The sequence below is a fragment of the Anolis carolinensis genome, chromosome 2 (assembly GCF_035594765.1).
Source record: "Anolis carolinensis isolate JA03-04 chromosome 2, rAnoCar3.1.pri, whole genome shotgun sequence".
NCBI lineage: Eukaryota > Metazoa > Chordata > Lepidosauria > Squamata > Dactyloidae > Anolis > Anolis carolinensis.
The window spans coordinates 297,121,951-297,144,631 of record NC_085842.1 but is presented as its reverse complement, the minus strand read 5'-3'; the positions used below and the strand labels follow the sequence as shown (position 1 = coordinate 297,144,631).

The 22,681-nt window shown below is 39.1% G+C and overlaps 1 protein-coding gene across 1 annotated transcript in view; it reads right to left on the bottom strand.

Moving 5' to 3' along the window:
• Positions 1 to 22,480, bottom strand: part of LOC107982245 (chondroitin sulfate proteoglycan 4) — a 34,109-nt gene extending 11,629 nt beyond the window's left edge. The window contains exons 1-7 of the mRNA XM_062972408.1: positions 22,306 to 22,480; positions 15,529 to 15,692; positions 10,020 to 13,577; positions 8,619 to 9,089; positions 7,828 to 8,004; positions 3,613 to 3,811; positions 2,150 to 2,281 (exon numbers count right to left, since the gene is read on the bottom strand). Coding sequence (XP_062828478.1) covers positions 2,150 to 2,281; positions 3,613 to 3,811; positions 7,828 to 8,004; positions 8,619 to 9,089; positions 10,020 to 13,577; positions 15,529 to 15,692; positions 22,306 to 22,372 — 4,768 coding nt within the window. The 5' untranslated portion in view covers positions 22,373 to 22,480. The remainder of the gene's footprint in view (positions 1 to 2,149; positions 2,282 to 3,612; positions 3,812 to 7,827; positions 8,005 to 8,618; positions 9,090 to 10,019; positions 13,578 to 15,528; positions 15,693 to 22,305) is intronic.
• Positions 22,481 to 22,681: the final 201 nt, after the last annotated feature.

Here is a 22,681-nt window from a genome sequence, read left to right as displayed (position 1 = left end):
ACCACTGCTTACCAAACTGCAAAGCCTAGGAGTCCACAGGATAGAACCATGGCAGCTTAATAGGAATAATAGTGTTATGATTGTGACATATCATAGATTTTGGAAACTGTTGACCCCCAAGAACCCAGTATTACGTTGACTGGTGACCCCGAATCACATTGTGGTCACAATCTCAGCATCTGCAGTTCTAAGGGAAACAATATCAGAGGGGCACCTGGACTGCCATCACATTTAGTTAGAATTGTATGTTCATGTGTGAATGTCTTTAAGTTGCCTGTCAACCAATGGTGACACTATGAATCTCATAGGGTTTTCTTAGGCAAGGAATACTCAGAGATGGTTTCCCAGTTCCTTCCCCTGAAATATCGCCTACAGCACCTGGCATTTGTTGGTGGGCTCCCAACCAAGTACCAACCAGGGCTAAATTAAGAGAGTCTTTACTAAGCTTTTCAAGGCGAAGATATGGAAAGAAGGGAAAAAAACAGGACCCACTACATTTCTTGTACTATTAAAACCACAAGACCTTGAGGGAACCCAAAGAAGACTTTCTGTCAAAAACTGGTCTTCACAGTTTAATAGGAAGAAACTAAATTCCGGTTGGGGGCCAAATACCACAAGTTCCAAAGTAACTTTCACACTATATAGTACTATAATGGTGTTTGTTTGCATATCTTACTATGGGTGTTTGCAGAAAAAGCTTTTGCTGTGCAATGACCCTTCCTCATTTACAGACCTAAAGAGGATCCAGACATTATCATCTTCTATTTATAATCCTCATGTCGTATTTTCTTCTCACTTTTTTCTCATTACAAAAAAACCGTCCAGGTGGCAAAAATACAGAGAGACAGGACCCTTGAAGGACAGCACTATAACTGGACCAGCCCTAACATTAGACGGAGTGAGGAAGCTGCTTCATACAGCATATTTGGGGTGTCAGGAAAGAGCAGCACATAGCAACTCATATTACAATTGCTGCTGTTTCTTGTTGTAGCAGTTTTACTATCAGGGTTAGAGGCAAATGCTTTTCTGTCTCATATTCCATTGCAATTGGGCTGACAAGGGAAAACATCACCATGTGTAACTTACAAGATCAAGACTGGTGGCTTAGGTATATATTTATAACATTAGTGACAATAAATACATTTAAACTAAAACACTTTGATGCATTGGTTTCAACTTTTTGAGTGAAACTTTGGGGGGGGGGGGGGGTTTGTACCCAAGAGGGGGGAAAAGCCATAAGAAAGCCCAAAGAATCCAGGGTAACCAGTAGGCGAATCCAATCAGTTAAAGCCAGGCAAGATATTTTCTAACTCAGAGGAAAAAATCTTAGCTGTTACTGCAAGCCAAACACAGAACAGTTAAAAGGGCTGGGAAAAATATTACTCCTTTAATGTGGGCAGAATGGAAGAAAAGAGCTACTCCCCCTTCAAAAATGCATCAGGGACAGTTTACTTATAATTATCTTTGGCTCACTAAAGAAATTCCTATAAAAGCTCATGCCTGAAGCTATCTTGCACACCAAAAGCAGCTGCAGGGATAGTGGTTTGGACTGAAAACCCCTGCCATGCATTGTATTAAGATCACATTTATTCAAACTGCAAATCAGTTGACTTCCTGCCTTTTTTGTTAAATCATCTTATTATGGGTAATGCTTCTATGAACCGAAATCAAACACAAATATTACAAATAAAATTTGTTTGTACACATTATGCACATTTTCATGTGCTTGTTTTTCACATTTTCATCTGCTTTCCTCTGCTTAAAGATCCATGACATTAAAAAATAGCTGACAGAAGAATCCACTCTGAACACTGCTCATAGGAAATACATCTTCCACCGCATAGGAAGGTAACTGACATATTTAGGAGGCACAAAGCAGCCATGTATTGCACAATACCACAATGCTGCCATCACCCAGCATCTGCCACCATCTCACGCTACCAAAGAGTAGTGCTGGCCCAGAAAAGTGGAAAATAAAAACCTGAATCAAGGTGATTTTTTTTCTTCTGTTGGCTGGAGGATTCTGAAAGCTATATCCAAAAACAAATTCTCTAAAGATCTGAGTTTTTATCAGACATTCTACTTCATAGCTTAGTTTATTTGTAATACATTGATATTTTAAAATGAAATCTCACAGTGGCAACCTTACCTGGGAAAACTGCCAATCCATTGTTATTTTCTAGTCGAATGACCAAAGTTTGGGCTGTGATGCTAAATATTTGCCGAGGTGAAAAGTTCAGACCATCTGTAACCTGAAAATTAAAGCCTCCAGACATAGCACCTACAAAAAGACACAAGTATACTTGTGTCAAAACAACATTTACTGATAATTTTTTATACTTTAAATCAGAATTTAGTGAAATTGGATAAATAAGTATTTAAATATTGAATGTTCAGAAGACATTTTCAGTGTGGACTATTAATTTACCCACATGGAACCTTGAATTCAGAAGGTTCTTCTTGGAGGTGGATTGAGATAATTTCTTTCTCTATTGACCTGAAACATGTCTCTATGTTCTGGTATCTATATGAAACCAAGTGCTCTGAGTTCATTTCCTGATCCCTCATTTGGGATCAGTACTGGATTTAACCATTAATATTGTCAAATGTAGCCTCGCTTGAATTTACTTGTGACTCACAAGCAAGACAGCCTGAAGCCCATCCTAACATTCGGCAGAGTGAGTCAGACATCAGATGTATTAGACTACAATGTACTGAAAAGACAAAGCTGTGTATCTAGTATGCAACCTTTAAAACTAGTCTGTTGTATATAGGTGTGATGGAAGCACCATGATTTCATCAGTATTAAACTAAAGTTCAGGAGACAATCCACTTGGCTTATGAATTTTTTGGCTGGCTAAATTTAGCTTCATTAGACAACCCAAGGTTATAGTGTCATAAAAGAGGAAGAAAGGTATCTTCCTCTTCCCTAAAGTTAGTATTATCCATGCCACTATATTTCCTATTCCTAGGTATGGTGGTGAAAATTGTACAGTGAAGAAAACTGATGGGAAAGATATCAACTCATTTAAAAGTTAATGCCGGAGAAGAGTTCTTCAGAAACGGTGCACTTCTAAAAGACAAATAAATGGGTCTTTGAGCAAATTAAGTTTAAGCTCTACCTAGAAGCCAAGACAAATTTTACCACATCTTCCCAGGATATGGTGAAAGTACAACAGTCTCAAATATGACTCACTAGAAAAAAAGGCAGCAAGAAAAGAGGAAGACCATAGTGAAGGCAGACTGACTCAATCAAAGAAACCACACCCCTGGGGTTTTGAAGACCCAGTATATTACACTGGCTGGGACAAAAAGATAACCTAACAGAGTAAAAAAAATAGATTTATTGAAATAGGTTCTGTCTGAGCCATTTTGGGTTTTAGTCTATTAAAACAAAACCATACGTAGCAAGCGGTTAAACTTGTAGACAAGAAGTTGTAAACAACTTGTAGAGGTGACAGTATAACAGAATGATTACGATTTATCTAATTCTATGTAGATTCTGAAACAAAATGTAATTCTAGAGAAGTAAAAATTCTCAGCCTGATGAACGAGCTAACAGAATGACATCATTAAAACTGACATGAATATCCCACGGACAGAATGACATACCCCTATGAACAAACACTAATTGTCCTTCCTCAATGTGAGCTTGAGTAAAATTAAGGATACTTTTGTTTGGCGAAGACTTGAGAGCCAAGTGGCCATTGTTTGGAGGAGAAACTGAATACACAAGTTCTGTAGAAAGTGAATCTTTATCTTCTGCGCAGAGATCGTTCATTGTTATCTCGGTCACCGAACCCACCCAGACCTTTAAAAGAAAAGGGAAAGTGTTACATAAAAATAATTCTGTTTATTTCAAGTTGTTAAAATAGAAGGAATAGTAACTAAAAGGAGTACTGAGACAAACAGGTGTCAAACACAAAGGTACTATTAAATCTCTGAGTCATTTGCAATAGATTTGCAAGGATTTTGAACCCACAACCATTTAACACTAGAATATGGCTTTTGTCATCTAAAAGGTTGTTGAAATGAAGAAAGCTTGGGTTAACCACAAGTGGACTTTTGGATAAAATGACAGTGACCTCAGTTCAGTTCTGATAAAAAAATTCTTTGGCTCAAAACGTGCATAGAAGCACTCTATTCTTTAAATTTTGTGTGGGTGGTGGATCCTAGTAAAGAAACAAAGTAGATTGGACAAGCTTGAAGTCTACTCAGCTCTGGTTTAGCACTGAAAATCATTAAGAACTACAGAGACTTCAAACAGACATCAAACAACATCCTGCATGAATTAGTATTTGAAGAAATAGGACAAGACATTGTATAGCCTGGAAGCATATGAATGCTTATGAAAGCATTTTGTATGATTAATTCTAGAGGCACCCAAAAAGCTGTCTCATCTCAATAGCTATTCCAACAGTAGCAGTAGCAGCTTCATTGTAGTCTTGAACAGCAGACAGATCTGTGACTGCAAGGAATGGGGCAATAAATGCGCTGAGCTGATGTTGAAGCCCAGCACTTCATAGATTGGGTCGAAAGAAAGGCGCCAGGCTAAATGGATTGGAAGGAGGCCAAAACTAATAATACCTTGGGTATCCTATTGCCATTTGCAGATGGCTGCATGATACATATTAAAAACACATGTTTACATTCTAATAAAACAGTTGGTTTTAAAGGTGCCACAAGGCCCTGTGGATTTTGTGGTAGCAGAATGATAACACAATTACCCCACTTGGCCAGAATTTTCCGGTTAATTTTCACTCAAAACCTCCTAGCCTCTTTTGAGCTGATTCACTTGTGCATCCATTCGTCACATGAACAAGGCTAATATCCCCTGTTAGGTCAATTGTTTGTATGTTTATCATTTCCGACATTTGTGTTTCCTTGCAAGCCACTAAGTTCAGGTTTTTAAACTGCTGCAGTTGTGACATGGAAGTATTGAAACTAATATTTAAAGGCCTGATAATCTTTGACAAAACATATTTTATACTAATTTATTTAAACAAATCAATTTATATAAGCTAGGGGAAAACAGAGAATTTGATGATGACGATACCCGATGTCTCAAATATGCATTTACAGGGCAGCCCTCTTGAGCTTGGAAGGGTGAGGCGTACTGGTGGGTAAGTCTTCACCCACCCGCAAGCCTGCCGGTAAGAGCTGCTGGCAAAAGCTATGGCTTAAGCGGCTGAGGAAAGGGAAAGGAAAGGGCCTGAGGCTATTAGGAATGGTGGGAGTTGAAGTCCAAAACATCTGGAGGGCCCAAGTTTGCCCATGCCTGCTCAAAAGCCTCACTAGGAAGCACCTAATAGAAATGCACAAAGATTGTTGAGAATCAACTTTATCCAAAATTCAAGTTTAATTAATACACCCTCTTAATATACTCTTCAACTGTCCCAATTTGGCAGGACAATCCAAACAATCCTCTATCATCCCATTTTTCCAGCTGCTTTTAAAATTTCCTGGTTTCTCTTTTCACATCCCTTTCCTTTTCCTTGGTCCTGAATTTACACAAACTAAGTACAAAAGTAGTTTTCACTCATTTAACTCAGGGGGGCTATGCTTTTGGGTTGCCTCTCTGGGTTAAATGAGTGAAAACTACTTTTGTACTTAGTTTGCGTAGATTCCTTTATTTTATCGCTTTTGGACTTGTTTGTTCTGCAATGCTTTTGACACGAAATAAAATAAACTCAGAGGGGAAGGGGGACAAGAGGAGAGTACTGAATCTTGCTCTTCTCTGTGGGCTCAGACAAAACAAAATCCCTGCAGTCTCTTCTAACTTGCCTGATTCTTTTCATTAACGACTTTCTCCCTTGACCACATTCTGATGTTATATGGCTACAGGTGCCCCATTCTTTATCTGTGAAATGTTGGGGTTTGTGAATGGACTTCTTTCAGTCTGAAATTCAACTCACAAATAAGTGGCCTGCTTTTAATCATTTTGTAGTCAATGTTTTCAATATATTGTGATATTTTGGTGCTAAATTTGTAAATACAGTAATTACTACATAGCATTACTGCGTATTGAACTACTTTTTCTGTCAAATTTATTGTATAACATGACGTTTTGGTGCTTAATTTGTAAAATCATAACATAATTTGATGTTTAATAGGCCTTTCCTTAATGCCTCCTTATTATCCAACATATTCGCTTATCCAACATTCTGCCGGCCCGTTTATGTTGGATAAGTGAGACTCTACTGTATTTTTAAAATTTCAAAAAGCAAACTTTTCACCATTTTATATAAGCAATTAACTATATCATTGTATGTAACGGGACTTGAGTATCCACAGATTTCAGTATCTCTGGAGGATACTGGAACCAAATCCCACTGGATAACTTATGTTGTGTTAGTTTCCATATCTATGTTTTTGCAAAGATTTCAGTGTAGGCTAGATGCATTTCTCCCTCTCTACTAGTCAATTAAATTGACTACAACAATGTGAATCATTTTGGGTGAATGGAGAAGTTTCTACAAAACACATGAACACATGCCCTCTGGTGGTTATATTCCTGTAATACGAGATGGACCTTAGCAGGAAAAATAAGCAAATTTTGCTAATTTATGGCAATATAGAAGACTAATTTTACTGAGATCTAAAGAGGTACCAATTTTGACTGCTCAAGACTGGAATCACACTTTAACTAAGTAAGAGACTGTGTTCTGCAAACAGTATTCTTCTGTTAATTCATTATATTATTAACAATTTGTGTTGTAAAAGCATGTTTTATAGCATAATTTACTGTAACTATATAATCATAATTTGATGGTAATTTAAAAATAATACTTCCAAACAAACTTGTGTCCTGGTTTTGTATTAAAAGCATACACATGCACTGGTCTGAATTCCTGAAGATCAGTTTACAGAGGTTATATTCATGCAAAGTAGACAAACCCAGAGGCGGTTCTACCACCAGGCAAACTAGGCATTTGCCTGTGGCGCCATGTTGTCGGGGGCGCCATCGAGGCAACTCCTGTCTCCTGCAGCAGAAAGGAGCCTAGGAAGACAATATGGTTTTTGGGAAGCCTGTGAAGTAAGTATTGCTTATCTTACCTAACTTGGGTGAATTAATTTAATGCATACACACTTATTTAATTGAATGTTCATTTTCTACTGTTACTTTTTAATTTATGGAGCTTGTTTTAATTCATAGGTGAGCCACTTTTGTCCCCATTTATGAGAAAGGAGGGAAATTGTTAAATAAGTCCTAGTACCTTCATTTATAAGTAGAGTTTCCCGAGGATTAAAGTTTTAACACCTGTATGCAACTATTTAGTTTAGCAAAGATATAGAATCTACACTTGCTAATGGATGTGCAAGGCAGAGATGGCAGTAATTAATGTCCAGCACTTCTGGAAAATGTCAGTTTGAGAAAATCTGACATACATTGTCAGAAATAGTTGTACTGATTCAGACTACTGGGTCATCCAACTCCTCCTCTGTAGGAAGTCTAGGAAGCAAGGCAAGTGGGGCTTCCTCTCTGGGGGCATCCTTGGTTGGGGGGTGTTAGTTGGCCCTGATTGTTTCCTGTCTGGATTTCCCATTTTCAGAGTGTTGTTTATTTAGGCTTTCCCTTAATCCCTCCTTATTATCAAACATTTTTGCTTATCCAACACTTTTATTTTTCAGTGATTGGGGTTTTTTTTGGGAGGAGGGCGTCAAAATTTCTGTTTGCCTACACTTGAAAATTACCTTGGACCGGCTCTGGACAAACCCATAGACAATACAGTCTTTTCCATAGGAATAGGAATAGAATATTATCTCTAAGAATTCCACAGACATGAAGATCACAAAATTTAGAGTCTGAAAATGTGCATTACTTACCCGAAGTATATTGTTTCTCTTTATAATTGGAGCTTCATCATTTACTAGTGTAACAGCCACATATATCTTTCGAGGCAGGCTTTGCTTCCACAGTTCTGTGCAATTTGCTAAGATGGTAAAACTGTCAAAATGTTGTTCACTATTATCATGGATATATAAGATTAATCCTTGTTCCACCTAAAAAAAGGGAGTAGCCAAATTAAGAATTTACAGTGTTCCAAAAATTAAGGTATTCAACAGCCATATCAACTCTGCAACATATCATTCTGGGCCTGTTTCATTTGCACTATTACATACAATTACAGAAAAGAATTTCAATTTTTAAAACAGGAGAATCTTATAAGCAGAAGCAATGTAATAAGAAGAATCCTGGAAAAATTATGTACATTCAGCCCTCCACATTTGCTAGGGTTAGGTGCACAGGATCCCTATGAAAGTAAAAACCTACAAATTAAAAAAAACATTTTTTTAACTCAAGAGAACATTTCTCTAGGAATCTCCAGATCCTCCAGCATGTCTGCCAAAGTCTGCCAAAGGTTTATCTTAGTATGACTCTGAAGGACCTAGAAATTCCAAGAAGTGTTCTCTCTAGGCAGGTTTAGGTCCTTCAGCATAACCCTGTAGTCAACTTTTGGAGGGGGAAAAAACATTTCAATAAAAAAAATAATCAAATCTGCAAAAGTCAAACCTGCAATTCCAGAGAATCAACTGTAATTATTTCCAAACAGTAATTTGATTTAAGTTAAGAGTCAAAATACTACTATGCAGAATACAGTGTGTAATATCCTTACCTGTTTCCTTGTAAATTTAGTTAATGCCACTCCAGGAAAGTGAGAGATTGAAATGTGCCCATATTTTGGTCCCTCGATTAAACTGAATTCACAATTCAGCTTCTCAAAATGGCTACTAGCAATTTTAAGAAACGTTTCCTCCAGAGTTATCGATCCCCCTTCAGCAACTGTGAAGTTACACACTTCTAATGGGATGAGCTTTGGGATAATGTCTACCATGATTTTTATCCCACTGAGTGCCTGGATGCCGTTGGTCACATCCAAGGAAAACTGGTCTTGATGTTGATCAGAAGAGGTCTGCACATACTGGATGTTACCATCATTGATATCTTGCTGGGTAAAGGACAAAACTGGATTATCTTCTGGTTCGAAGTAGGCTTCCTCTGATGTAAACCTTCGAAGATACCCATAAAGTGGAGGTGACGTTACTTTGAACTCTATCTCTGATGGCAAACTGTTTTCATGTACAACCTTAAAAAGCAAATGCACAAGCCATTAAAAACATGAGCAGACTTTTAGATGCAGATTTTCATATTTAAGTCTTAACAAATAAAGCGCGGAATATTCATTCGGTGACAGAGTAGTGATGTGACACTTGTGATTGTAGATATAACTTTTTGTGCTGTGTACCTTCACATCATTTCTGATCATTTCCTATCATGGGATTTTTAAAAAAGATCTGTTTAAAAGGCATTTGCCATTGTCTTCCTCCGACACTGAAAAGGATAATTTGCCCAACATCAACTGGTGGGTCTCCATGGCATGGCTGAGTGGGGATTTCAACCCTCATCTTCTAGTACCAAATCCTTGTCGAAAGAGCATGGTAATACATAGCTGTGTCCACATAGGGACAAATAAAGTAGAGTCACCTTGCAACTAAACGTAGGGTTGGTTTCACAGCAGAAACCAGACCAAAGTGAACCATGAAACTCTGGAGTCACTCCGATATGTGCTGAAGTGTGGACAACTGGATTGGGCCAGATCCAGGACAATTTGTGTCCACACGTCAAAACTACTTACTGCCAGCAGCAACTCCAGGCAGTTTCCTGGCAGAACCTTGCCAGTGAAATCACTTTTGAGATCACATGTCTGGGCACCCAGTTTTGACATCAGCAGAAATTATGCTGCCAACGAAAAAAAATGTGACAGCAGTGGCCCACAGGAGAAGAGGGAACTGGTGCTGATGTACTGTAGACCCAGACGGCTGTCTGGACTCCTAAAAAGGCGTCCACAATAGTATATGCAGACTCTCGGTACTACATCTGGAGCAACTTCAGCTCAGTTTACTTTGGAGTATTTCAGTAAGTGTGGATCCATCTGAGTGGATCTGGGAATATGTTTATAGTACACAAAATATATTCAAAATACAGCATTGTTAATTATTAGACTACTTCAGCTTACCAGCAATTTTCCTTTACTGATTTTAACTGGTTTTCCTTCTTCAACCAACAGGCTGCCATTATGTACAATCACTGGTGGACGCTGATGACTTTCCAAGAATATACGAACATTCACTACAGCATCCAGCTGGACTCCTTTAGCATAAACGGTAAAATTAAACATGTCAGCCAAATGGTTACTATCATCATGCCTGTAAGTCACGTGTCCGACTTTGAGATCATGCAGAGTGAATTTGCTCAGTGTTAAATTATTTACAAAGACTTGTCCATACTTTGGAGATGAAGTAATCTTGAATGCAATTTCATGATCACTTCTAATGTCTTGGTTTGTGATAGCACTCAAGTTAGCTGTAGTGATTGTTCCCACTCTTCCTTTCTGAATCAATAATCCTGTTTTGTTTCCTAGATGGATGTAAGGGTCGGAAGCACTTATTTCCAACAATGATGAGGTATAGTGCTTCCCATCAGTGACAAAAAGCACAAAGCGTCCATAGTTTGCTCCACGATGTACAAACAGGACTCGCTTTTGTGCCAGGTCTTCTTGTTTGAACTGATACAGTCTGTGAGAGGTTTCATTGACAAGAACCAAGTCTCCATTTGGAATGCCACGCCTAGTATACAACAATTGCATATCATCAAAATCAATATCAGGGTCATGGTAACAGAGATCAGCCAATGTCAACAATTTCCTTTCATTCTTAACAACATGAAACACCTTATCTACTACACGTACTGGTTTCTCATCATTTTTCAGTTGGATAGAAATGTTAAATGTGATCTCTGCTGATAAAGATGGTTGTGTTCCTATGGCAGAGCTTACCCATTCCCCAGATTGTATGGCAGTAGCTGTGATACCAATTTCATCACACTGTGTCTCAGAGTCATCATGCACATACATAAGACGCTTATCAATTATATCCTGGTTTGTGAAACTAGTAAGATTATTGTTACTTTCTGGAGAATCAGAAAAATTAATAAGTGACAACTTTCCATGGGAAGGACTTCTTGTAACTTTATACTGGAAAGTCTTATTATCAATAGTTCGTGCAAATAATTCCAATTCTGTTATCAGTTTTCCTTCACCCTCAATAATAGTGAGACCAGTGTTTGTCAACAGAATGCTCCATGGATCTGTTTTAACATTAATTTTGAAATCATAGCTATCTGAGACCATATATTTTGTAAAAATTAGAAACTGAAATGAATCCTGGGTTTCTCCATGAGGTCTACTGATCAAGTGATATTCTACTTTATTGTCAGAAATGTTTTGCTGGCTAAAGCTTGAATTTATTTCTAAAGGGACATTATTAAGGAGAATGTTTCCTTTCTCAGGCAAGGACTGTAACTTATAATACAATTCACTTTGTGGTACTTCAACATCTGATATCACAGTAAGAAGATGACTGGAGTTCAGGTATTTTCGTTCTAATTTATCAATTTCTAATGGTACATGTCTCAAGAAGTTATACCTCAGCCATTTCACAGTGATAGGAAACACAAACTCTTCACTTATTGTGCTGCCAATGCTAACTTTAAATTTAAAGTGCTCAAGGACATTATCCAGCTGCATGGCTTTGAAGGTAGAAGCATATCTTACTCGGCCATGTTCAATTGAGCGTTGAGAAAAAGAGTTTGTCTTCTTCCATTCCCCACCATTATGGCGCCTCTGGATTTCTCCAAAGCAGGGTTGCTCTGTGATTTCATATTTTATCTCCAACTCTTGTTGGACAACGTTTATCTCAGTGGCCAAATGATTGAGACTGATCAGGGCCACATTTCCTTGAAGCACCTCAACTCCTGTGTTGTTAACTAAGTTATAATCCAAGGCTATAGCTACAACCCGCAACACAACTGTATTGCTAACTTTCTCCCCATCGCTTGCTCGTAGAACAATTCTGGAATTCTTAACCTCTGTATGGACAAAGAAAATATTGCCATCTTGTAAGTCACTGTAAGAAAAATCAGTAATAGCACTTCCAGGATTTTTGGAATTTTCTAGAAATCCTGCATCTGCATTCAAATTTCCAAGGACCGTAATACTAAGATCTGCTGCACTTGAGTCACTGTCTAAAACAGCTATTGTGTCTACAGTCAAGCGTTTCTTGGAGTATTCTAAAAGAAATAACAAATTCCCATTTGGGACTATAAGTACAGGAGCATCATTTATTGGTTTTACTGTAATGGTAAACATGTAATCCTTGTTTCCTTTTAAATATGGTGGCATCTCTTTTTTGCTGCTTGTAGAAATAGAAAAGGTGAAATAATCATAGCTTTCCTCTGAGCCATCGTGGACATACAGGACTCTGCCTTGCCACAAGTCTAGCATGGTAAACGTGGACTCCTCCTGCTCTGGTTCGACATCCAACCTCAAGTGGCCATGGGAAGGTTGATTTTTAATTTTAAAAACAATTTGTGACTGGCGAATGCCTAGTTTCTTGAATACCAGATTGATTTTAATGTGCTTAGAGTCAAGAGCTGCTTGCCCACCTTCAGGAACAATCAAGTTGTTGACAATCAAAAAATGCTCATGATTCTCTTTCTTGTGGAATTTGGAAACTGCAGAGACAATGGCGGGAACAGGAGCTGCTGTTCCAACAGGTGCGACAATAGGATTTGTAGTAAAGTCACCTTCTCTTTTGCATCCAACTGAAATATCCTTAGTAACAAGAACATTCTTCAACGACTTCCTTTGTGAATCAATTTTCAAATCTTTCAAGCAACCTCTGAATGATCCTCCTTGAGCATATCTCCCAGAAACTGAGGCTAGTCCCAGTTTCAGCACTTCTGCCCGGACAACATCATTTATTCCACCTATATAAAAAGCCTCCTTCAGAACTGGAAGTTTACTCTGTGAGGGCAAAGGTCTTTTAACTGTTTCCTTTTCTAGTGTAAGCTCAATATATTTTGCAGAAATTTTTAGTTTGACTGAGTGCCAGTGGTTATCGTTGACTGGGCTAAGAGAAGAAAACTGAATTCTGTCCTTCCCCTTTGCTATATGAATTTTAATTAGTCCGTTTTCAATTTCCATTGCAACAAAGTCTCCCCCTGGACCAGAACTGTAGAACAACAAGCCCCTCTGAGCTGTGGTTTGCACCATACACTCCAGGACTCCTCCTGCCTGGACATCCCACAAAGGAAAGGAAACATATGACTTTGAGCTAAAGAAACTAATCGGTTCCTCTTCACTTGCAAAAAATTCATCGCTGCAGCTCAATGACACTTCATGAATTTTTTTAAATTTAGGAGAAGGTCTCAGAGATATTAGGATGTCATGGCTGTTAAATATCACATCATTAATACATCCCCTAAAATTAGCTTGAGCACCATCAAAGTAAGGGATATCAAGGTTTCCATTTCCACCAACATAGAGACCATGTTCAAAGTGTAGTTCAGGCAAAGTTCCTGGCAATTTTGTGCTAGCTTGATACTTTTTGTCGATAACTAGCAAGATTGTATCTCCTTCAGATTGCACTTCTACAAGATGCCACGCTAAATCATTCATTTGAGGACTCCATTTGGGAATGAGAACATGCTCGTTTGCTCCAACATTGATTCTGACCTGCAAAAAGAGATTAAATAAAAATGAGGCAAGATATAAATTAATAACAAGATAGTTAAATTAATTGCACACACAGAACGTTTCCCCACAACCACTGTATTTGGAAACAGGAGCAACCGTAAATTCAAACTACAGTAGAGTCTCACTTCAGTATCAGCAATTTATTGCAGTCTATGACCAGCATATATGAAAACCTTCGCTTACCCAAAATTCTGTATTATCCAGTGCAGTCTGCCTCCTGCCCAGATCTACAGCTGTTTCCCTAGGCAGCAACACACAGCTGGCCAACACTCCCAAAAACAACACAAGTGCTGCCCCACTCCCGAACAAGTGGCAGACTTGTTGTAAAACATGATGTTTTGGTACTTAATTTGTAAAATAATAATGTCATTTGACGTTTAATAGGCTTTTTCTTAATCCCTCCTCATTATCCAACATTTGCGCTTACCCAATGTTCTGTCGGCCCATTTATGTTGTATAAGAGAGACCCTACTGTATATAGGACTGGGTGACACTGAATGGAATATGCATGGCTAGTTTAAATGTAAAGGCAAGGCCATGGCTTAGTACTATGACAAAAAACCCATGGTATACTTTAGCTTGTGTATCTCCTCTATGAGCCTTTTGCTCCTATTCCCATGTTTCTAGCTCTAAAAGGGACTTTCTGCCAAGCAACAAGCCCACCACCACTCACTGGGCAGGCCCTCTAACCCTAGAATATATCCAGAGAGATGCTGTCATTCAAAGAGCAAGAATATTAGACTGGAATTAAGACCCCTTGGAACTGGTGTAGGGAGATGAGGTAAAGAGGAGTTTAAACACAATAGAAAAATCAACTTTCCAGAGGCTTTTGAGAGTATTCTTGGCAAAATAGCAATTGGAACGCCCTCCACACACTTTGGTTGCATGTGAAAATAGATGACCTTTGCCAGTTGCCCATCACTCTCACATTTGACCAAACTACGTTTTCCCATTATATCTGCATTTAGCAACTTGTTGCAACAGCTCCCACTGCCATTTCTTGGACAGGACACACCTAGATGATTTGTATATGCTAACCTTAGTGATTTCAAACAATTTTGGATCAAACCATAGTTTCAACACCTAGTTTGTGAACTAACCATAGTTAGCCTCAACAACAATGATGGGAAAAATCTGGTTTATTCAATAGAAAAGGGATATTTTTCAGTCTTCTCTATCTGTGTACAAAGGAGATGAAAGGAAAGCAAGCAAGCTTAGGAGTAGCCATCATCCATCCAGTTCAGCATTTGGTTTGAGCCAGTTGGTATCAAACCAACTGATTTAAAAAGGTAGAATGGTAGGATATAAATATTTCATATCAATCAAAAATAAATATATAAAGAATAAAGAAAGGGTGTTCAAATTGCATTTACAGCAGTTTTAGACTACCAGTAAGTGACTAGATTACTATGCACTTAAAACACTTTGTACATCTCATAACCTAATCTAAAACTCTACTAACTGAACATTGGCGTCTTTATAATTTATGCATGTCTTATTATAAAGTCATCCAGCCACTGTCATTGACATGCTACAACCGTATGTCATTAGCACTGGTAAAACTCAAAAAATTCTGCATCTTTTAATTTTGTATTTCACCATTTCACAGCTCGGGCTGTGGCGCAGGCTGGAGAGCAACTGCAATAAATCACTGCAATGAATCACTCTGACCAGGAGGTCATGAGTTCGAGGCCCGCTCGGAGCCATGTTTGTCTTGTCTTTGTTCTATGTTAAAAGGCAATGAATGTTTACCTATATGTTTAATGTGATCCGCCCTGAGTCCCCTTCGGGGTGAGAAGGGCGGGATATAAATGCTGTAAATAAATAAATAAATAAATAAATAAATGCTTTGGAATGCGGTACTGAGTTAAGCAGGTAAATCTTACAATTCATTTCAATATGTGGTAGCTTTGTATGTTCCCAAGCTTACCTGTACATTTCCAGAACGTAGTTCCGCCAGAAAAAAAACTTCTTTTCCTGCAGCCAGAAAAAGCAATCCATCTGGCTTACTGGTGAGAAAACGTAATTTCAGTGCTGTTGTTGAGGAGGATTCAGCAACATTTAGCTGCACATAGCTTTCACCATAAAATGATGCTACAAATAAATAACAAAGCAAGTTACTACATGTTTGCTTGTATAAAATGGCTCTTTAACATTAGGTGATGTATCTTGCACTAAGAATGTGAAGACATTAGAATGATGCCTTCTTCAAGGCCAGCAAGATTTACTATGGCCTAAATCTACCATCAATTGAATTGTCAAAATGTTCTTTCCCTCCTAAAAACCCTCTATGCTCTTCACATAAATTCTGAAGGTCTATCTACCCTTATCTTTTAAAGGGTTTATGATAGCTGCAGTGGAAGATTTACACCATTCCTGGTTCCACTGGAATTTTCTGTTCTACCTGTGGAAGCCTACCACTGGATCCTATACTCTAAGATTTAAAATATAATTGCTGTAATTCAAATGTGGATCATTGAAGTCCTAAAATGCTTTGGCCTTCATTGCATGCAACTTCTTACCTGGTAAGATCATTACTTTGTTCCATGTCTCACTACACCATCATTGGGTAGGGTCAAGGGTTGGCCCTTTTAATTTAGTCATGCCTGTTTTGGAATGCTCTCACCTGAGGAACTACCCTGTTTCCCCTAAAATAAGACATCCCCAGAAAATAAGACCTAGTAAAGGTTTTGCTGAATTGCTAAATATAAGGCCTCCCCTGAAAGTAAGACCTAGTAAAGATTTTGTTTGGAAGCATGCCCGCCAAACAGAACACCAGAGCATGTAGGATCCGTAAATGTACGTACCATAGAGTGTTGTACATGGAAATAACGATAGTAACAAGAAATTCTTGATAGGATTCACAGTTTGTCTGGTTATGCTGGTTTGTGATGACAACTACTGCACAGTATATAATAAATGTTCATTTTTTGTTCAATAATAAATGTGAATTCTTCATGGAAAAATAAGACATCCCCTGAAAATAAGACCTAGTGCATCTTTGGGAGCAAAAATTAATATAAGACACTATCTTATTTTCGGGGAAACACGGTAGGAACTGAGTCTACACCGTAGAATTAGTGCAGTCTGACACCACTTAAACGGCTATGGATCAATACAATGAAATAATGGGAGCTATAGTCTAGTGAGGCACCAGCATTTTTTGAAAAAGGCAAAATATCTTGTAAAACTACAACTTCCATATTTCCAGAGCACTGAGGAAAGGCAGTTAAATGGCAGATACTTCACAACCTCTGAGGATGTCTGCCATAGATGTGGGTGAAACATCAGGAGAAAATACTTCTGGAATATGGCCATACAGCCCAGAAAACACACAACAACCCGGCAGTTAAATGGTTTCAAGTTGCATTAATTCTACAGCGTAGATAGATACACCTTGAGTTTGGCTGCCATATTTTTGGCATTCTGACACCAATGGGTTAAAACCTTGCTGTTCTGTCATCATGCCTATTTTTAAAATATATGTATATTTATTTTCCCCAAAGACTGTTGACCTGATTTTTCCTTTTGTTGATCGGACTCTATTTTAAATGGGTATATTAATGTAGACTCCGCAACTTTGAATCATTTGTTTTACTAACATTCTCTGGCTTTCTTATCTTAAATTTCATTCCTTTGGAGATTCATATAAGAGAGCAGAAAAATAATGCAATATTTTCAGAAGAAAAATGATATAATGATGGTGACAATTTGAAGCATTTAAAAGTTTACTTGTGGTTACATTTTCATTTTAAAAGGAAAGCAGTCTTGGCCAAAACTCTATTGTGCTATCAAAACAACGTTATAGGAATCAGGGCTGTGGAGTTGGAGATAGGGACTCAGATTTGGAGCAATTTTTGGTGGAGCCGAGAGTCAATAGAAATGTTCCAACTCTGGCCTCAAAATGAAAAACTGTCATACCAAATGCCTAGTTGGTAACATATTTACTTTAATAGGAATTTCGAAACATTTTCTAGTTCAGAAATTTCAATAAAATACAGATGGAGCATCCCTTACCCGAAATGCTTGGTACCAGAAATGTTTTGGATTTCAGATTTGGGAATATCCTGATGATCCACATAGTAGAGAGTGAACTCTTTGCACTACCATTTTACTACAGCAAATATACACGTAAGTTGGAATCAGAGTTGAAAAGTAGAAAAATGAGGCAGCAGGATCAAAGTGATGGTGACCAGTTCCACAACAATGGTAGGAATGCTGAAATCTCCTCAAGTGGGAAACAAAATATGCTAGGAACTAGGCTTGTAATATTTATGTATATACATACACATACCTAACATATTCTGTATATATATCTATACCAAAACTGAATAATAAGATAAGTGTTGCTTAAGCTGACTGCTGCATTGATGGTACTCATTAGTTCCAGGATGTTTTTATTGTTTTTATTACCAGTAGGACTTACTGATTAAAAGCCTACTGTCGTGTTAATTAAGGGGATGGGAGGAGGGAGGATCCTGAATTCCCCCACATTCTACATTCTTCCTGTGGGTGGATGTGTAATGATTTTTGACTGCTGAAAAGGAAAGATATAAACAACCCCTACCTACCTGGCATGTTGATAAGGATGGGACCACACCTCTCATGCACACACCCCACTTTTAATACATATTTGCAGAACATTTGCTTTGTCCCTCAGTGTGCTTGTATAGTACTTTTTTGACACAAGCAGAACATGATGCTGCTCATAAACTACTTTTGCTCATATAGAAAACACATTTTTAAAAAATAGCATGAAATATTTAAGGGTAAAGTAGTGATATAAAATCACTATCAATAAAGAGTAGAGCTGCTAGAGTTTACAGAATGCTGTACTCAAGGCTAAATTTATATATATATTAAATGCAGATGTTGACTATGAGGATATGAAATAAACCATGTGTTGTTAGTTTTGAACAAGAATAGTTAATGATGCAGGTGGAGCTCTGAGTTGATTTCCTTACAGCTAAACCGCCATCAGAACGAGCATCTATTTCTCAATACAACACGCACATTTCTAAAACACTGTTGTGATGAGAATAATTAATGTTCACAGTTTATCCAGCTACATTCAGAGCTTGCTAATTACCGTATTTACTCCATTTTAATGCTCACCTTTTTGACCAAATGACCTTCCCAAAATTAGGATGCCCATTAGATTCGTGTAATATGATAAATACTTTTTTGGATTTCAGGGTTTTGAAAACTGAGGTGCGCATTAGACTCGAGTAAGTTTGGTAGCGGTCTTTAAACCTCCTTATATTAGATAGACGAAGAAGCACTAACTATACATGCCAACTCGCTCTCAAGAGTATCTACATTGAAGATTTAATGCAGTTTAACACCACTTAACTGCCATGACTCAATCCCATGGAATCATGGGAGTTGCAGTTTGGTAAAGCACCAGCACTTTTGGCATAGATAGCTAAAGATACTGTAAAACTATTACTCCTGTGATCTCATAGAATTGCATTATGTCAGATAAAATGGTGTCAAATTGCATTCATTCTGCAATGTAGATGCACCCCAGTCAACATTTTTTCATATCTTGGTACTGTTCCATTATCCAGGTTGAGGCCACTAGGGGGCGTTAGACAGTGAAGGATAGACCATTATACGGGGAAAGGGGGTTGAAGGAATTAAACCATTTCCGTTTTCCTGTTATTCCCCCCACCCATCTCCTTCTTGTCGAAACAACCATTGTTTATGATATGGAAAGGGGGGGGGGGGAAATAACCAGTGAAAATGGGGAAATGGTTTTTCTCCTTCAGCTCCCCCCACCCTCCCATAAAATGTACTAGCCATCTGTATGTCTAGGTCCCCTTTTGGAGTCCACTCGGATAATAGAACAGTACTCATATGTTTTTATAGATCTTGCAGACTTTACTTTTTAAAGCTACATCTCTCAGAAACCCCCAAAATTATGGCCCTTGACCATAAAAGCTGAAAGAAATTTTGGAGTTCTATTTCAGAAGTGAACAAAAATCAATTTAAGAATAATGAACCCCAGGGATTTGTTTTGAGTACCAGAGCTCAGAGTCCTTGAACACAAAAATCCACTTCTGGTTATTCAAAACTTTCTTTCCTTTTCTATAGAATTTGATGATAGGGGATTGGAGGAAGCCTTCTTTTGCTGCTATTCTTGATAGAAAAGTGGGAGCAAGATATTCTTACTGATTCACTATTAACTCCCCAAAGATTTATCAAGAAAACTACCTTCTGTCCACCCCCACTGCTAAACTAATTCCTATTTAATGAGAATATTCCAGTGAAAATGAACTGTGGCTACAACATGAGAGGGCCTGAAAAGCCTTCTAAATGTATCAGGACTGAGTTCAGACTTGGACACTCATGCTATATTACAAAAATACAGTGGACTCTTGGTATCTGCTGGGGTTTTCTTCCAGGACCCAACATGAATACCAAAATCAGCTGGTAAATTGGCTGGGATTCCTGGGAGTTGTAGGCCAAAAACATCTGGGGACCCCAGGCTGAGAACCATTGAAACAGACATATAGTATAAAACAAATTAATATTCTACAGTTCAACTTCAAAGCGGCAATAAATCTTCTGTCCTTGTACAGGCAATTTCTTTGAAACTGCCTGTTATTAAATCTAGAATCTCATTATTCAGAAATCTGATGTCGCACATTCTTTTGCCAGAATGGAGAAAGGCTGCACAATCAGTTCAATCCCCAAACAAGTTCAGACAAGGATTACAACCCATGTTATCATCTTGAAGCTACAGTAGAGTTTTGCTTATCCAACCATCGCTTATCCAACGTTCTATATTATCCAACGCAGTCTGCCTCCCACCCGAATCCACAGCTGTTTCTTTAGGCAGCAATGCACAGTGGGCGAACACTCCCAACAACAACACAAGTGCAGCCACACTCCCAAACAAGTGGCAAGCTTGTGGTGAAAAATAATGTTTTGGTGCTCAATTTGTAAAATCATAACATAATTTGACGTTTAATAGGCTTTTCCTTAATCCCTCCTTATTATCCAACATTTCTGCTTACCCAACATTTTGCTGGCCCATTTATGTTGGATAAGTGAGACTCTACTATATTTCACAATAGCCAGATTCATTCACAGATTATGATTTTACAGGATTATCTGCACTACTGAAGGAGATAAACTTTCAAGCTTCACAAAGCTCTTCATCAGGCAGAGATTGATGTAATTCAGAGGTTACCAACTCTGGCCTCAACTTTGTCCATTTAAGACGGTTTCAAACCAGCACTGAATAAAGTGCTTTTATGCCGCAAATGGTTACATAGGAAGCCCTTGGGGCCCCTTCTACCCTGTTGGGGATTGCAGATGATAGATGAAAGCTCTTACGTGTGCACGTGACTCAGAGACATCCTGCAGAATGATGCACCACTCAGCTTTGCAGAACTAAGTAACACAGGAACTTTTACTAAATCCAAGAGATCAACAGAACATTGATATTTACAATAGTCCCTCTGTTTGCTTGCAGAAATCAGCAGTTATAGGCAGTCCTTTCTTAGTCCATGAATCTGCTTCAGTGAAGATCAGCAGCAAACAAGGCCTCAGAAATAGTCAGGCCTCCCTGAATACAGAGCCATCTTCTCTCCAGCCACTACTCAGAAGTCACGCACAGAGAAACCTGTTCAAACTGGTTCTCCAGCAGCAGGATAGCAACAGTTACAAACCGATTCCCCAGACCTTGCAAACTCAGCCAATCGGCTTCATGCATTTGATTTTCCAGTTAACACACATATAGTATACCGTGCCCTATATTCCAGGATCTGATCCCCGATTATCCGCTTTAACTGGATTATATGAGTCCACACTGCCAGATAATCTGGCATAAGAAGATAATATGGGATCAGAACCTGAGATATAGGATAGTATAGGGCAGACATGGGCAAACTTTGGCCCTCCAGGTGTTTTGGACTTCAACTCCCACAATTCCTAACAGCCTAGGAATTGTGGGAGTTGAAGTCCAAAACACCTGGAGGGCCAAAGTTTGCCCATGCCTGGTATAGTGCCAACCAGTTTCTCCAGAAAAAAGGTACTGATTTGGACCCCTTCTACACTGCCATATAATCCAGACGATCAAATCAGATAACTGGATTATATGAGTCTACACTGCCACATAATATTACAGTTCAAAGCAGATAATCTGGATTTTAAATGGCAGTGTAGAAGAGGCTTGGGACTGGTGGGTTTTGTTGTTGTCGTTTCCATCCTCTGTTATCTTCCTCCTCTGCACCTGCCCTTTGTCCATCACAGGCCATATAACCCAGAATATCAAGGCAGAAAATCCCACCGTATCTGCTTTGAACTGGGTTATCTGAGTCCACACTGCCACATATTCCAGTTCAATTCTAGGTTATATGGCTGTGGGGAAGGGCTCACCGTGGCGACTGAAAACTATTCATTCCTCCAAACCAAGTGCCTCGTTGCTAGGCAACGGCCGCTGGCACGCGCCGCCGGCGATGACCCGCCCCCGACAGGCCTTCCGTTGCCACGGCAACCTAGCGTGGAACGTTGAGTCGCAGTCCGAAGCAGGAAAGCTGAGCACCCTCAACCAGCCTGGCTAAACTACAACTCCCAGAATTCAATAGAACGTTCCTATGTAAATTAGAGGGGGAAGGAAAGCCCGTGCATAGAAGAAAGACACCGCTAGAAGTTTGCAGAAGGAAGGAGGAGAGGGAGGGAAAGGCGTCGGGCCTACCTGCGAGGGCCTCTCGGCGCAGGGCGAGCAGCAGGAGCCACAGGGCGCCTCGGAGGGCCAAGGCCATGCCGCCCAGGCCTCCCCTCTGTGGGGAAAGGCATGCGGGAGGGAGGGATGGAGACCCCCGCCGAGGTAGGCAGGCAGGCAGCAGGGACGGGGATTCTCTGGAGCTCCGCCCGTGGGACGCCCACCGACAGCTGCTCAGCTCGGGTTACAAGCCGAGGCCCAAGGGAGGAAAGAAGAGGGGGGGGGGGACAGGAACCCAAGGTGCGTCTGCACTGTGGGATTAATGCAATTCGACACCGCTTGAACTGCCATGGTTTCATGGCTAGGGAATGCTGGGGTTTGTAGTTTGCACAAGGACCATGTAGAACTA